Source organism: Phacochoerus africanus, chromosome 8 (assembly GCF_016906955.1).
Source record: "Phacochoerus africanus isolate WHEZ1 chromosome 8, ROS_Pafr_v1, whole genome shotgun sequence".
In the NCBI taxonomy this organism is placed as follows: domain Eukaryota; kingdom Metazoa; phylum Chordata; class Mammalia; order Artiodactyla; family Suidae; genus Phacochoerus; species Phacochoerus africanus.
This window is the reverse complement of record NC_062551.1, coordinates 1936258-1953798: the sequence shown is the minus strand read 5'-3', so window position 1 is coordinate 1953798 and position 17541 is coordinate 1936258. Positions and strand designations below refer to the sequence as shown.

The 17541-nt window shown below is 54.9% G+C and overlaps 1 protein-coding gene across 2 annotated transcripts in view; it reads right to left on the bottom strand.

The window, feature by feature from the left end:
- The window catches only part of FBXO31 (F-box protein 31), a 44614-nt gene that overhangs the window by 12405 nt on the left and 14668 nt on the right, over positions 1-17541 (bottom strand). Inside the window, exons 3-6 of one of the 2 annotated variants that reach the window (XM_047788787.1) lie at positions 15122-15208; positions 6500-6576; positions 2346-2513; positions 1819-1893 (exon numbers count right to left, since the gene is read on the bottom strand). In XM_047788787.1, coding sequence (XP_047644743.1) covers positions 1819-1893; positions 2346-2513; positions 6500-6576; positions 15122-15208 — 407 coding nt within the window. The remainder of the gene's footprint in view (positions 1-1818; positions 1894-2345; positions 2514-6499; positions 6577-15121; positions 15209-17541) is intronic. The other variant, XM_047788788.1, reaches the window with a different exon arrangement.

Sequence of the window (17541 nt, the reverse complement as noted above, 5' to 3'; positions counted from 1 at the left end):
GCTCAGTGGGTTAAGGATCTGGCATTGCTGTCAGCTGTGGTGTAGGTCACAGATACAGCTCGGATCCCGCATTGCTGTGGCTGTGGTGCAGGCCGGCAGCTGTAGCTCCAATTTGACCCCAGCCTGGGAACCTCCACATGCTGCAGGTGCGGCCCTAAAGACAAAAAATAATAATAATAATAATAATTAAAAATAAATAAATTCCTTAGATGAAAACATACCTCACATCAAATGAAAAGACAAAACAAGAATGAGGAAAAAATGTTTGCAACTCATCTTGGAGGGTACACTTCCCCCCAGGATGAAAGCTGCTCCAAATCGCCGAGAAACACACCAACACCAACTAAAACCAGTGGCAACAGACACGAAAACATTTCACAGAAAATGAACCACAAAGGGCTCTGCTACAGGACACCAATCCTACCACTGACCTAAGAGAAGTGCAAATTAACCACCAGAGGCAGGATTCCAACAAGGCATTTATTTTCTCCTTAACTTCTAGGTGTTTTTCTCATTTCCACAACGAACTTGTTATTACTTTTTTTTCCTGTCTTTTTAGGGTTGCACCTGTGGCATATGGAGGTTCCCAGGCTAGGGGTCTAATCGGAGCTGTTGCTGCCGCCTACCCCACAACCACAGCAATGCAGGATGTGCGCCACATCTGCGACCTACACCACAGCTCATGGCAACACCGGATCCTTAACCCACTGAGCGAGACCAGGGATCGAACCCGCAAGCTCATGTCACTGGTCAGGTTCGTTACCGCTGAGCCACAACTCTCTTGTTATGACTTTTACATGGAAGTTGGCTCACGGGGGCTTTTCCTGATCCCAGAGGATGTACTTCTAGAAATCCACTGTCTGGCTTTTCTAAGGTCTCAACAGCTGAGGAGTGTCTACTCTTGGAAAAGCGCTGTTGACATGTTGCACTTACACACAAACTACAGGGGCACATGGCTGTGTGTGAAACTGGATGACGGCGTGACATGCGAAGAAAGCCTGGCATTCCGTCATCCTCACATGTTGCAGATCTGAGGAAACTCGGCCTTGTTTCGCTCCAGGGACTCCGAGCAGCTCGGGTGCACCTGAGGCCTGCATTGTCTCAGACTCAGAAACAGAGGTGCACCCCCAACAAATGGACATGAGCTGCGAGAGCATCCTGGGTTAACATTTAACAGTCCGGGTTTTTCCTTAGCAATCTTTTGAAATGGTGCTGTGATACAGATTTACCCATGCAGAAAAGAAACCCTTCACGCACTGTGTGCCTGTGATCCAGGAACCTCTGCCATGGGGTTCCCGAGCAGAGAGCCTCCAGCTCTCCCTGCAACTCACATCAAGAGACCCCACAGCCCACAGAGCTCGTCAAAGGGGCGACAGAAGGGGTTCCCATCGTGGCTCACTGGTTAACGAATCCGAAGGAACCAAGAGGTTGCGGCATCGATCCCTGGCCTTGCTCAGTGGGTTAAGGATCCAGCATTGCCGTGAGCTGTGGTGTAGGTTGCAGATGCGGCTCGGATCCTGCACTGCTGTGGCTCTGGCATAGGCCAGTGGCTGCAGCTCCGATTAGACCCCTAGCCAAATATGCCGTGGGTGCGGCTCTAGAAAAAGGCAAAAAGACAAAAAAATAAAAAATAAAAAAGGGGTGACGGAGGACTCAGTCCATGTGCCCTGGGCGGCAAGGAGTGGGGACCTGGGCTTGGCAGACATGTTCCCAACATGAGAACAAGCCCCAGGACGTGCCTCTCGCTGGAGGTGCGCTGGCCCCATCAAACCGCCCACCCTCATGTCTCCCCCATGGGACGGCAGGGTTCAGCCTCACCTCCTGCCTCCCGCCGGACATTCGGTGGTGGTCTGTCTGGTTGCACTTGGTGGAGAACTCGTCCTTCTTCACGATCTTGAGCACCCATGACAAGGAGAAAGGGTGACGGGTCAGCCTGGGGACCCCACCAAGCAGGCAGCACCACCAGCCCCTCCCACCCCAAAGCACCCTCTCATCTACGGGGGCCCAAGGAGCCCCGCTGGGGGCCAGTCGAGGAACGGGCTCAGAACCCCCTGAGCACGCTTCCTTCCTGGACAGGCCTCGCTCTTCCCAGGGGGTGCCCTAGAGCAGCACAAAGGGGCTGGCACTTTCCTAGTGAGGTAGACAACACGCTGGCTCTCACGTGGCCGTCGGCCAGGACAGCGACTCATCCCAAGCTGACACCCTTGCTAAGAGGAGCAAAGGAAGAGGAGTCGAGCACAGAAGAACAAATGGTTCCGAGTGGAGGCAGAGTCCGGGAGGCTCCCGGAGCAACAGCGGCACAAACAGCCCACAGCGGGGCCCCGCCCCCACCTGCATGGGCTCACCTGGATGTGACCATTGTGGGGTCCCCTGTGGCCGTACATGCACTCCACCGTGGCCGACTTCCTCTCCATCAGGTGGATCCTAAACAAGGGCTTGAACCGCATCGGGTCATCCACGTGGGGGTCGTGGGGCGGCAGGTACATCCAGCCAATGATGAAAAAGCCATCCACCTGCGAGCAGGTTCACACGGGGGTGGGGCTGAGGCAGAGCGTCCCCAGCCCCAGCTCACCGCGAGGACCACCCTCGGCCCCCATGCAGCACAGCAGGGCCAGCGCGGCCCCACCCGCCAGCACGCCGTAACCACACGTCGCTCGCTTAGCCAAGGGGAAACTCGGTGACTGAAGTTGCTGAGACTGTATTCCACCATTGAACTCTGCCGAGAAACAGAACTCAGGGTTTTCCCCAACCCTCAAAAAAGGATAAAAATGAAGTGACGGCTGCTGTGTTAACTAGACAGGGAAACTCCTTCCACCACATACACTGAATATATTTTATAATTTTGTCAATTATACCTTAATAAAGCCGGAAAAATCAACTTTTTAATAGAAAATACAGTGGTTTGAAGTTCCTGTTGTGGCTCAGCAGGTTAAGAACCCAACATAGTGTCCGTGAGGATGCGGGCACAACCCTTGGCCTCGCTCAGCGGGTTGAGGATTTGGTGTTGCTGTGGCTGTGGTGTAGGCCGGCAGCTGCAGTTCCAATTATCCCCTAGCCTGGGAACTTCTTTCTGCATGCTGCAGGCGTGGCAGTAAAAAGAAAAGAGAAACAAAGAAAATGCAGTGGTTAGACCTGCACCCAATCTCTTTTAGAGAGAACTTCCAGCTCTGAAGCAGAGGTAGGGTTGCAGGAACAAGCTAAAAGACACAAGGAAGAAGCAGGAATGATCTTGGAAGAGCAACACCCAATAGGACAACTGACCACAGGAAAAACGGGGTGCGGCTTTTGACAGGCGGTATTCATGAAGCAAACGAAACGGCACCGCACGGGGGCCTGCTCGAGACCCTGACGTCAACAAGCCAGCTGTCCAAGGCAGGTCCGAGACAGTCAGGGAGCCTCAGCATGGCCTGGGACTCGGGCAATTCAAGAATTCCCGCCCGTGCTGAGATGCCCCAAGGACCGCGCCTGGGTGGCTTTGCAGGAACACACCTGTCTTTAGAGATGATCCACAATGAAGCACAGGCATGAAATGACACGGGCCTGGGACTTGCTTTGAAATACTGAAAAGGCCAAGGGCAAAGACAAACATGTGCGTCTGGCCCACTGGCCACCTGCCGGATCTGGAAGGCACCTGTCTTCAGGCCTTGTGTCGCCATTCCTGCTACTCTCGTGTGTGTTCAAACCAGCAAGTGGGAAGAGTGGTGAATGGGAGGTGGAGGGAGCAGCCCCGGCCACTGGCACTCAGCAAACGCCGGCCCATTCCCGGGGAGCCTCTGCAGGCCCCCTTGAGACCCCCTGCAGTGGGTCCCACCTTCCCAGGGGAGCTTGGATCCACAGCTTCTGCTCTAGTGACAGAGGGGGAGAGAACTTAATGGCTTCTGTAGCTAACTGTCTGAGACAAGAGCCACGTGGCACTGTCCTGTCGGGGGTTCCATTTTCCCCTAAGTATCCCCTGCTTTCAGAAGCCTTAAAACAAAACAAAACAAAACAAAATTGCCAGTAAGGAAAACAATTATCACCCTCCCCGAATGAAAGAACCTGCCCACGCTGACAGCTGTCTGGCCTGTCCCTGTGGGATGGTCCTCAAAGCGAGGCTTCCCCAGTGACATTAAACAGAATAAATGCAAAGCGAGTTTCTTAATGGATGTTTCCACCAAACCATAAAGAATATGAGGGAACTGGGAGTTCCCTCCGTGGCTCAGCGGTTAACGATCCCGACTAGCATCCACGAGGCTGCGGGTTTGATCCCTGGCCTCGCTCAGTGGGTTAAGGATCTGGCACTGCCGTGAGCTGCGGTATTGGTCGTGGACATGGCTCGGGTCCTGTGTGGCTGTAGTGTAGGCCAGCAGCTACAGCTCCCATTGGATCCCTAGCCTGGGAACTCCCATATGCCTCGGGTGCGGTCCTAAAAAGAAAGAAAAAAAAAAAGAATATGAAGGAATATTTATCCCTGCCCCAAAGCCCACCTGGCAAGCAAAACACGGAGTAACAGTAACCACAGTCAGCCGGTGGCCCATGCAAACCAGGCTCAAAGGAGCCCACGCCAAGGCTGTCCGGAGGCCCCACCAGCCCCACAAGGCAGACCCACGAGCTACACACAAGCTGCGGCTGGTCCCCTAGATCCGGCCTCTGGCCTGCTGAGCACGTGCATAATGGCAGGAAAGCAAAATCAGGACACCAGCACTGCCCAAAGGGCACCTGACTTTGTTTCCCTGCACCACCAGCTGGGCAACATCCAAGGTCAGCCACCTCCCCCGAGCTCAGCAACCATAACAGTCCCACCCGGGTCCAGTTTCTGCTCCAGAGGCACCGCAGGCACCACAAGAGCACCAGCAGGGGCTACATCCTGCCAGATGCTGCTGCCAGTTAAGCCCAAGAAAAGTCAGACCTGAGTTTTTCAAAGGGGCCAAAACCTGAACAGCTACTTTTCAAAATAAGCCAGGCAAGTGACCGGGAAGCATATAAAAATTAAAACCCGAAGACTTTCCTCCTGGATAAGACCAAGGAGTGTCTATCAAACAGCCCCTCCTGCTGAGACCAGCTATAAAGACTGCATGAGGTGAAGTTAAAATGCTGCCCGAAGACCTCAGGGAGCCAGCCTGAAAAGGAGGCGCAGGCCAGGCGGGGAGGGCGGTGGAGAGCAGTGACCTTGGCCGGCCCCAAGCGTGAGTTTACGGGAAGAGCGGCTCAAGATTAAATTCAGGTTGTGTGTTTTTTGGCAGGAGCTCCACAGAAGTGAGGCTGTGTCCTTCCGATCCCAGCAGGACGGGCCTGAGGTCACCGCCCTTCTGCTGGTTCGTTAACATGGGCCACCCAACCGCGTTAGCTAGAGAGCTAATGTGGACCCTCTGGTCAGGTGCTGGTGGCCCCTCTCCCCCGATAAAGGCACCTTTTCCTCCTTGGAAGCACAGTCAGCTGCATAAAGGCCCAAGGGGCCCACGCACTAATCGCTCGACCCTGCAAACCTCATGACCGTGTGGCAGAAAAGACGTGCAGGGGAGTCAGAAGACCCAGGTAGGCCCAGGTGCAGTCACCTGTACCCAGGCAGAGAGGGGCCCGGACATACAGAGGAGAAGAAAAGGCCCCGTGACATCAGAGGCAGAGGCTGGAGGGACACAGCTGCAGCCCAGGGAGCCTAGAGCCCCAGGAGCTGGAAGGAGCAGGAAGGACCCTCCCCTGCAGCCCGTGGAGGGAGCCTGGCCCCGAAACACCACAACCATAGACTCCAGGCGGGGAGGGTACATCCGCTGTTCTAACCCACCCAGTGTGTACAACTCATTTGCTGTGAGTGGCGTGTGGGGAGTCGCTCTAAGGTCCTGGAGGGACCCAGGGTCCCAGAAAGCACGTACCTGCCTGTTTCACCAGCCAACGAGGACCCTGGCCCCAGCATTATGTGAAGAGAGGAAACCCCAGAGCCAGCCCTGCCTGCTCCCAAGGCTGCAAATGCCTGGTGACCAGCCGATGCCGCAGCCCGAGAGTGTCTCTGGGCGCCGGGCAGCATCTGCCACAGAGCAAGCGCTCGGCATGCACTGGGACACCAGAAGGGGCCTGTGGCAGTCCCAGCTGGGTGCGCCTGCAGAGACAGGCACCTGCCAGGACACCTGGCCTATGCCAAGCGGTCCCAGGGCCAGGCCCCAAGGGCTCCATGCAGCCTCCTTTCCTTTCAGCCTGCAGACCCCTGATTTAGGGCGAGGAGCTAGCGCAGAGGCCCAAACGAGTGTCCTGGGGAATGAAAGCCGATGGCCCTCGGTGTCCAGGAGGCTGGGACCGGGCAAGGGAAGACGCTCTCATGGCAACTGGCACTCCACCACCATCACCTCCAAGTTGGCGGATGTGGCCGCAGCCAGGAGCTACTTAAAAGGGATCTCTGCTCATTTGGAGACAACACCTGGCTGAGAAGTCCCTGTGACTACTCTGCCACAGGGGAGCCACTGGCCTGCACCCTGGCAGGAGGGCAGGGCCCCAACCGCAAGACTCCAGGCGAGGCGCTCGGACTCACCACCACGTTCAGCAGTCCTCCGTACGGCCCGATGTCCGGCTGCCACAGTCCCAGGATGTGTCTGTAGCGATGAAGCACTGCAGGAAGAGAGGGGACAGGGCCAGGCTGAGAGCCAGCCCGGCTTCACTTCAGAACAAACAACGGAGGGGTGGCGTGAGCGGGGGCCTCGTGAGGAAACCACGCCAAAGGCCTGTCACGGGGCCTTGAAGCAAGCGTGGGTCCAAGCAAATCCGACAGGTTTCTAAAGAACTCTGAGGACAAACATCTTTAAAAGGCGACACGGGAGTTCCCTGGTGGCCCAGTGGGTTAGTGGTCTGCGGGGTCACTGCTGTCGTTGGGGTCGCTGCTGTGGCGCAGGTTCAGTCCCTGGCCCCCAAACTTCCGCATGCCCCAGGCGCAGCCACGCACACACACACAAAGCATGATGAAACGGAAAACTAGGTCATCGTGACACCCAGCCTCGAGGTACCAGCTCCCACGACAAGGACCTGCTGCCTCGAAGGATGTGGAGTGAGTGTCCGTCTACACGACTAATGACACGTGGGACTCTTAGACTGAGGCACAGTCCAAAGTGTCATGGGCTATAGGACAAGATTTACGTGGGGTCAACCTTCTTTTAGAAAACAAAAGCTATTCCTCTGGTTTTCAAAAGCAGTGCATGCATATTCACCAAAGCAACGGAGACCGGGGCACCCCCCAGTGCCCACCTGAGATCCCACCGCACCGCCAAGGCCAGCACGGCAAAGGCCGTGGGAACAGCCCTGCACGTCCACCTGCTCTGCATGAGTATTAGAGTGAACAAGTGAACAAGCGGAAGAGTGAGCAAACTGCCCAGAGACGACAGCAGGCTCATGCAAGGCCCTGCCTACCAGCGGCAGGGTTTGGGGTCTCTCTGCAGCCAGTCTCTGATAGTTAATTTTAGGTATCAACGGGACTTGGCCATGGGAGGCCCACACGTTCTTGGTCAAACATTATTCTGGTGTGTCTGTGTTTCCGTCTTTTTTTTTTCTTGTTTTTTTTTTTTTCTTGTTTTTTTGTCATTTCTTGAGCTGCTCCCGCGGCATACGGAGGTTCCCAGGCTAGGGGTTGAATCGGAGATGTAGCTGCCGGCCTACGCCAAAGCCACAACAACATGGGATCCAAGCCGCGTCTGCGACCTACACCACAGCTCACGGCAACACCGGATCCTTAACCCACTGAGTAAGGCCAGGGATCGAACGCGCAACCTCATGGTTCCTATTTGGATTCATTAACCACTGAGCCAGACGGGAACTCCTTTTGTGTGTGTGTGTGTGTGTTTCTGGATGAGAGTTTAAATCTGTGAGCAGAGAAAGAAGACTGCCCTCCCTAGTGTGGTAGGCTTGTCCCAGCAGTTGAAGGCCTGAGCAGAGGAGGCAGATGCACCCACAACGAGGAGGGGGGCCCCTGCCTGGCTGCAAGCTGGGACATCAGTCGTCTCTAAGTTTGAACCCTAACTAATCTGGGCTCTTCCTGAACAGGACAGAAGGGGCTCAGGCTACAATGCATACAGGGGAACGTTCCTGCCTGACAGCTGTGAGCTAAAACATTGGTCTTTCCCAGTCTTTGGACTCAAAGTGAAACACAGGCTCTTCCTGGGACTGAAACTACAAACACTGGCCCCACTAGGTTTCCAGCCTGCTGCCTGGAGGTCCTGGGACGTAGCTGCCACAGCTGCGCAAGCCAATTCTTCCTAATAAACTTGTTCTGTGTCTGAGATCCTCGCTAACAGGCGGGGGGAGCTGTGGACGGTGTCCCAGGGCTGGAGCCACACCATCACACCAGGCCGCAGGAAAGAAGACCAAGTGACAGGGGCAGAGGGACCTAAGCCCAGAGAGTAGCTCTCCGGCCACCACTTGGTCTGGGGCACAGGGAATAGGAAAGTGAGGCCAGAACCACCTCAGGCCAGCAGAGCATGAGGAAGGCTGGCGGGAAAATGACAAATGTTCCCCGAGGTTTCGACCTGAGGACACGCCTCTCTAAATAAGCCCTGACTGTCGGCAGGGCACCTGCCATTCATCCCACAGCCTTCTGAATCGGTTTAAAGTCATACACACATTAAATCAGCAGTTATTTTATGGCCGTACCCTGATGGGATGTTTGTTAAACAAGCAATAATAAGCAGCATCAGGAACCACAAATACTGAACTCAGGAGTTGCCATCATGGCTCAGTGGTTAATGAACCCAACTAGGAACCATGAGGACGCAGGTTTGATCCCCAGCCCCGCTCAGTGGGTTAAGGATGCAGCATTGCTGGGAGCTGTGGTGTAGCCTGCAGACGAGGCTTGGATTGCATGTTGCTGTGGCTGTGGTGTAGGCCGGCAGCTGCAGCTCTGATTCGACCCCAGCTTGGGAACCTCCATATGCCGCAGGTGCAGCCCTAAAAAGCAAAAAAGCAAAAAAAAAAAAAAAAAATACTGAACTCCAGCTAGTGCAACACACGCTCAGGTGTTTAAGGATCAGAGACTGAAAGCTGCCACTCCCCTTGACATGCATCATAAGACAGGGTGGACGCACGGCCAGCGTGTAGAGTGAAGAGGAACAAGGCAAGGCACTATGGAGTCAGGTGCTGGTAAAGGGAGGCCACTGAACAATTCTTTCTACTCTTCTGTATGTTTGTAAAATTTCATGATAAAATATGGGAGGGAAAAAATGGCCCATACGGCATGGCCCTCTCCCCTTGTCTCCACCCTCTCATCTCCCAATTCGACTGCCGGCATTGCCTAGTTCTTTTCAAGATCAGTCACTCTGAGCTTAAGGCTCCCAGAAAGACTGCTCAAAGATGCCACAGACGTGGCAATTTCAAAAGGGAGCTCTCTGTTTTGTTTTAAAAGCAGCATCTCTTTACAGAAAGGCAAAAAGAAAAAAAGCAGTAGAAAGGGAAAAAAAGCAGCATTTCTTTGAAGTAAAAGTTCAGCCTCCCGCGTCTGCTCAGAGCGGCTGTGTCCCTGAACCTCAAGCCCCGTGCACAGAGGACTAGGGTGGGCCCCTCTCACTCCCGCGACACGACCCTGGCTCACACGCCCCAGGACCACCCAGGACAAGCAGAGGGCAAGTCAGAGACCAACACCATCAGGTGCACGGCGAGCGCCGAGCCAGGAGCAGGCGATTGCCCCACAACACTTGTGTTCTACAACGGAGTCTTTAAAAAGCGACACCTGGAGCTCCCATTCGTGGATGGAAACAAATCTGACCAGGAACCATGAGGTTGCAGGTTCAATTCCTGGCCTCACTCAGGGGGTTAAGGATCCAGCGTTGCCATGAGCTGTAGGTCGCAGACGTGGCTCAGATCCTGCGTTGCTGTGGCTGGGGTGCAGGCCGGCAGCTGTAGCTCCGATTCGACCCCTAGCCTGGGAACCTCCATATGGCACAGGTGTGGCCCCTAAAAAGCAAAAAATTAAAAAAAACAAAAAGTGACACTGTCCCCAGAACTGAGCTGGGCAGAGGTGACCTGAAAACCTCGAGAAGCCCAGGTGACACTCAGAGGGAAGGTGTCCACCTGAGTCGCACAAGAGCAGGTGACCTTCTGTGCCCGGGGCCTGCTGGGGAGGCCAGCTTTAAGGCATCGCTGTGCAGATGGAAGGAGCTGTATGAGCTCAGGCGCTTCCCTCACACCCCCTCTGCCCTGCGCCCTGTCCTACCTTGGGCAGATGAAGGGCCTGCGGGTTAGGCCAGAACCTGCAGCACCGCCTGGCCCAGGCGCTCACCTCATGTGGGGCGCCTCGCCTGGAGGAAGATCCCGGCTCCAGAGGCTCTCTCTGGGCTGTTTCCAAACCACCATGGACCACAGCAGGGAGAGTCAGTGGGATTACGTCACGATGACACCGGTGGGGGCAGGCAGCCGGCTTGGGACCTGAGACTGTGTCAGCCCCTGCAGGGCAGGTCTTAGGAGACCACAGCAGACAGGCGTTCCAGGTCAGGGGCAAGGAAACTGGACGCCAGGGAACCACACCGTAACTCGGCAGGAACAATGAAAGCACTCCTGCTCTCAGCCCCACGAAGCAGGACTTGGGCCCAGAATGAGCTCCAGGTCAGCGACTTCCACACACTGATCCCCAAGGTCGCTGTGCTTGGGTTCAGAAAGCCATCCCAGCCCCCAAAACGGGAACAATAATCCCAGACGGCTAAGGGACCGCTCAGCTCAAGAGAAAACACTCCATCCTCATCAGCGGGAAACTCCTACACGCTGGGCACCGCCCATCCCAAAAGATCCGACTCTCCTCACACAGCAGCTGTCCCACAAGCAGCTGCTGCTGCCCACCACAGTTAGGAGAGTCGGCCCACCACCCCAGCAAGGCCACACATCATTCTTGAATCATCACATCCGCTGCTGCATAATTGAGATTTCAGGGTGGTGGCTGGTCCTACACATCACTGTTGTGCAAAAAAAATCATAAATGCAACTAAAAGTGTCTTGCCACTTGCTAAGATGCTTTCAGTAATTAGAATAAAATCAGAGAAGGCAACACTTCCAAACTCGTTCTATGAGGCCAGCAGTACCCTGATACCAAATCCAGGCAACGACACCGTGAAAAAAAAAATTACAGGCCATGGAGTTCCTGTCGTGGTGCAGTGGTTAATGACTCCGACTAGGAACCATGAGGTTGCGGGTTCGATCCCTGCCCTTGCTCGGTGGGTTAAGGATCTGGCATTGCCGTGAGCTGTGGTGTAGGTTGCAGACGCGGCGCGGATCCCGCGTTGCTGTGGCTCTGGCGTAGGCCGGCAGCTACAGCTCCACTTCGACCCCTAGCCTGGGAACCTCCATATGCCGTGGGAGCGCCCCAAGAAAGAGCAAAAAGCCAAAAAAAATTACAGGCCAATATCCCTAATGAACATAGATGTAAACATCCTCAACAAAACATCAGCAAACCGGAGCTCCCGCCATGGTGCAGTGGAAACAAACCCGACTAGCATCCATGAGGGTGCAGGTATGATCCCTGCCCTCGCTCAGTGGGTTAAGGATCCAGTGCGGCCGTGAGCTGTGGTGCAGGTCGCAGACGCAGCTAAGACCCCGCATTGCTGTGGTTGTGGTGGAGGTGGGCAGCTGCAGCTCCAGTTAGTGCCCTAGCCTGGGAACTTCCATATGCCATGAGTGCAGCCCTAAAAAGAAAAAAAAAGAATTAAAAGTATCCTAATTGAAAAGGAAGAAGTAATACTGTCACTATGTATAGACAGCATAATACTATATACAGAAAATCCTAAAGACACCACCAAAAACTATGAAATAAGTGAATTCTGTAAAGTTGAAGGATTCAAAATCAATATACAGAACAAAATCAGGAGAAACATCCCACGATACGTAGGAATTCAGTCAGGTGACCAGCGGAAGGTCCCTGCCCTCTCAGACGCACAGCCACCCTCTCCAGGGGCGGCCTCCTGTTTGATTCTCACCAATGGACTCCTTCCTTCCTCAGTAACCATCCCGCTATGTGGCTCCACCTGGCACAAAGGACTTGGCGCACGGGGCGGGGGGGGGGGGTTGCCTTCCTGTCAGACTGTTTCCGGTCATCTGAACCTGAGGGTCAGAAGTGACCCGCCCAGCTCCTTACCTGGGCTGGGCAACGCCACCAGATCCCCCATACCTGCTGCAGCAATCTGGAGCACTGCCAGAATCCTAGGCTTGAACATCAAAACCCAGAGCCCTACAGGTATACAAAGGTTTTCTTTTTCTTTCTTTTTTTTTTTTTGGTCTTTTGTCTTTTCTACGGCCGCACCCGGGGCGAATGGAGGGTCCCAGGCTAGGGGTCCGATCGGAGCTGCAGCTGTCGGCCTCCGCCACAGTTAACACAGGATCCAAGCCAAGTCTGCGACCTACACCACTGAGCCACGACGGGAACTCCTACAAAGTTATCCAGCCACCATGGACTCACACATGAGGACAGAGTTGACCCTCATAAAGACAACACACACCCCCATGACACTCCTGATGCCTTAGACACATGGGTTATCAAGACTATCAGGGAGCTCCCGTCGTGGATCAGTGGTTAACGAACCCGACTCGGAACCATGAGGTTGAAGGTTCGATCCCTGGCCTTGCTCAGTGGGTTGAGGATCCGGCGTGGCCACAAGCTGTGGTGTAGGTTGCAGACGCGGCTCGGATCTGATGTTGCTGTGACTGTGGTATAGGCCAGCAGCTATAGCTCCGATCAGACCCCTAGCCTGGAAACCTCCACATGCCACAGGAGCAGCCCTAGAAAAGACAAAAAGACAAAACAAAAAAAACAAAAAAACAAAAAAAAAACAAAAAAAACACTATCAGGAAGCAACACTCGACACACCAGGGCACCTAATCAGAGCCACAGGACTGCGGGTAGACGTTCCAAAGAAGGTGGCTGGAGGACTTGAGGAGACCAGGGGACACAGGCCCCACAGCTCCAGGAAGGCACTAGAGGGAGCACAGGCACAGCAGAAGGTCCGAAGCGCCCCACCCGCCGGCTGTCACGGCAGACCCCTCGGGACCGCGGTGAGCGTCAGAGGACACGTTCCGAGCGGCCCTTGGTAAGGACACACAGGACGTGGAACACTGAACACCTGGGCATACAGCGCTTCGAATTCAGTGGAAACCTTTTTTTCATGCAAGTGAATTTTTCTCTGAGGTTCTGGGAGGCACGGAGGTGACAGACCAGCCACCGTTTACGTACGTACGTCCACGAAGGCAACCAATGCTGACCGCTGGCTAATTCACTATGCTTTCTGGACCTCCCAAGCTCTTCAACGACCACTGCATTCTGTAACTACACGCACATGCACACCTCTGGGGGGCAGCAGTTCACCATCAAAACACATCTGCAATGCAGCCATCAGCTACAAGCAATGGGGGGGACCCTCACAGATGCAGCTAAAGAGTCCAGATGCTCTAGACGTGGTCTCCGAGAAGAGTGGTGAAAAGTCTGGACTCACGACTCGTCCTCATCACCTACAGAAAGCTTCTGACCAATCCCTGAGGGCAAAAAAACCTCAGGCCCCAACACAACTCGAGGCACTTCCTAGGTCCCAGCCACCCCCACAGAAAGCTCAGAATTCCATACTAGCTCTATGGTGTAATTCCAGACAGACTGCTGTTCCAGAAGAGTCCTGTGACCGCTGTATGACATAATGAACCTCTAAGTGCTTGTCTGTCTCTAAAGCCAGCGCCACCAGGTTCCCGACAGCACAGCCAGTGCCATGGATCCACTGCTCTCAGAAATGCCCGCTGCGTCAGCGTCTCTCCCACAGGCCTGGAGGCACCTTGGCTCACTGACAGCCACACGGGGAGGGCGGGTCAGTCTATGACAAAACATTTGGAAAAGAACAGAAAGCAGGTCTTTGGAGCTGGCTGGCCCGACCCCCTTCCCCTCCAAGCGAGAGCCACCCCTGGACTGGCAGCAAATGTTCCCACACTCCTGACAAGCCCCCTGGCCACCCTCAGCCTGCCGGGTTTATAAGCAGTCGTGCCCACAGCCGGGCAGCCCCATCCTGATCCAGGATGACCCCCCTACCCCGAGAAAAATGGCACCTCCCAGCACATGGCAGCTACATGTCTGGAGCCTGGCAGGGGTAGAAAAAATGCCACCAACGACCCTATTCCTGCTGCGCCAAGTAGGCTTTGTCATAAACTGCACATGAAAGACTCAGCAGTGGGTCTGCTCCATGCAGGCACCGCTGACACACAGAGCCCCAGAGGCGCTGGAGTAAGAGTAGCAGGAGTGTCCCCATACTTCCAGAAATGTAGCAAACGGCTTTCAGGGCATCTCAGCTCACCCCAGTAAAGATCAGAGACAGGCGCTCCTGTCGTGGCTCAGCAATTTTAACAAACCCACCCGGTATCCATGAGAACCCAGGTTCGACCCCTGGCCTTGCCCAGTGGGTTAAGGATCCGGCGTTGCCACAAGCTGTGGTGCAGGTTGCAGGTGAGGCTCGGATCCACGTTGCTGTGGCTGTGGTGCAAGCCGGCGGCTACAGCTCCAATTGGACCCCAAGCCTGGAAACCTCCATATGCCATGAGTATGAAAAAGCCTCCCCCATAAAAAGAAGGAAAAAAAAAAAACAGAGACAGCATGGATCACCTACGGAATCTGGCTTAGGAAAATTTCCAGAGTTCAGTGCTGCCAACAATCAAAGGAAGAGTCAGGATCTAGGAATCAACTGTTTCCACATAACTGTGTGTGTGTGTGTGTGTGTGTGTGTTCCACATAACTGTGTGTGTGTGTGTGTGTGTCTCGCCTTTTTAAATTGACATAACATGTAACTAATAAACCCTGGATATGGACAGTCACATTTCTTCCTGGAATAAAAAGATTTTAAGGCTTCTGCCCTGTCTCAAAAAGCGATAAATGCTAAAATGCACATCAACACAGGGATCCAGGCGTGTACAACCCAGAGGCCCAAAGCTGCCTTGGAAACCCGGCCAGCCATTGGTGCAGCTCCCCTGGGGCCAGGGCTCAGGAGTCACCCCAGTACCGAGGAGCCACAGAGGGCGCTGCAGCAAAGTGAAAACCAGCAACAGCCAAGGTCAGCTCGCTCTCGGGACCGAAGCCGCCCCCACGCCTTGAGTGGGACCCCTGTCCATGCAGCTTCTCAGCCGAGCTTGCCCACAAAAGCGGAAGCCAGCGGGAGGTACGTACGGCAGGTGTAAACATCTCTGTACTCCATGTGCTCGTAATCAGGAAGAATTTTCATGAAACGTCCTGACTTCACACGAGGGTTTATACCTGAACAGACACAGCAGGGAAAGGGCTAAAGATGGGTCCGCCTTCACGACTGTGGGAAAGGTTTTCACAGGACTCAACACCTCTCTCTCAGCAGCACCACATGATCTGTCAGATCCTCCACCCCAGAACCGCGGGGGAAGCACTTGCCAAGCGGGCAGGCCTGGCTCGAAGGGAACATGATGGACGTCCCTCTCCATCAGTGACTCAACCAGCAAGTCACGATGAGGCCAGCTAGGGACCCCTCAAGCCTCGCTCCCATCACTCGCCGCCATCACTGGGGCTCAGCGAGGTGGAGGGCAGAGGTCGTGGCACATGGATATTCAGGGTGTGTAGAGAACGCTGTGCTCCACCAGGAGACCCAGCTTGCCCAGTGCACCCTGAGGGTTCTCCCTGGTCTGCTGCACATGTGTGCTTTGTCTGTGATTAAGGACAGCGTTTGGGCGTTCCCATCATGACTCAGTGGTTAACGAATCCGACTAGCATCCATGAGGACGTGGGTTCAATCCCTGGCCTCACTCAATGGGTTAAGAATCTGGCGCTGCCGTGAGCTTGTGGCGTAGGTCACAGACGCGGCTCAGATCCTACATTGCTGTGGCTGTAGAGTAGGCCAGCAGCTACAGCTCTGATTCAACCCCTAGCCTGGGAACCTCCATATGCTGCGAGTGTGGCCCTAAAAAGACAGAAGAAAAAAAAAAAAAAAAAAAAGAACAGTGATTGCCAGCCTCCTAACTCAGTCAGCACCCCTTCTTTCCTGAATCCAGGTTGCTGACTACCACCTATGCAGGAACTAGGGTTGACCTTCTTCCAACACCTATTCCAGAAGCTAGGTGATCTTCTCCCAGATAAGGCCTTCAAAACAAACTCACAAAAGCACAGTTGCTGCACCGTGATAAAGAAAACTGAAGCTCGCTTTGACCAGGGCAAATGAAACACTCTGGATGATAAATAACAAGTAAAATGAATTACTCCGTGGATTCTGCAACCATTTTCAAGGGGTTGAGAACCAGCAGTCAAGGAAATCTCCAGATGTCCTCCTCTGCTTGTCCATGTCCCCTCTGCCTAGACAGGCCTGCATGGCCCTTATCCCCGCTCCTCGGCCCCCTGGCCTCCCCAACCTGGACCTCTCCCTCTCTCCCTGCTCCCCTCCTGCCCACCTGTGTGCAGACGTCCCCCCACAGGACAGATGCCACAGGCCGGGGCGACTCCTAACACCTGCCTCCCGCCAGGATGCTACTTTGAGCACTTACAACTCTTAGAAATCAAGTTGCTTTGCGATGATACCACGAAATGGCCTAACAAACTCGAAAAGCAGCAGGGTGATAAGAACTTGCCACAACAGATCCACACAGAAACAGCTGACCATCCAAAAGCCGGGAAAACTTTCCTTTCTGTGCATTCATGGTGGTGAGTTCAGCTCTGACTCTGACACAGCTGCCCATAGCGAGGGGGGACTCCTGGACTCTACACTGTGGCAGGTGAGATGCGGGTTTCCGGGGACACTGGAGCCGAGGACGGAGGGCGGGAGGGGAGAGGCACAGCCGGTTTCCGCCCCTGCAACCCTGGGCCTTGGGATTCAAACCGGCATCATTCTGGACACCGAGATGGGAAAACAGGAAAGAGTTACACTTTCCCGAGATGTGACCACTTGGGCCCCCAGACCCGCTCCCCCCTGGAGACACATGTCCTCTCGGGTGGTGGGACGTGGAGCAGAAGCCAGAGAAGAAACCAAAGTCCCTTGCATGGGGAAGGAGGAGTAGGAGGCCGTGAGCAGACCAGCCCACACCGGGGTCCAGAACCAGCAGCGCGGGGGCGGGATGGCAGTGCAGGCCTGAGCAGTACAGGGGGCAGGATGGCAGTGAGGGCCCGAGCGAGTGGGGAGAAGCGGGGCTGGGACCCAGGGGGCTCAGAGGAGGTGGGAGGAGGAAATCACTGGAAGGCACAGCTGAGCGCCAACACCGAGAGCCCTTCGTGCCCAGGGCAGCTGAGCACCTCAGAGGAAGGTGCCCCAACAACTCAGAGCCTCTGGCAGGAGGACTCGCCCTCGTAAGCAAATTCTAAGCCAGGAACGCTGGCCAATCCAACAGTTCCTCCCAGTGGCCAAGGGATCCGTGTGGAGCACGGCTGATGGGACGAGGGTCAGCCCGGACTCGGAGACTGACTGCTCGCCATGGCTTGTCTCCCCGCAGGGCCGGCCGCTGCGGAGAAAGTCCAGGCTCTACCCATTCCAGGGCCCGGGACACCTGAGGAGGTGCGACTCTGAGAGCAACAAGACACTGAAAGGAAGGAACACAGCCAGTGACACCAACTAGCAAGCCCCGACTCTGGAAGGAAGC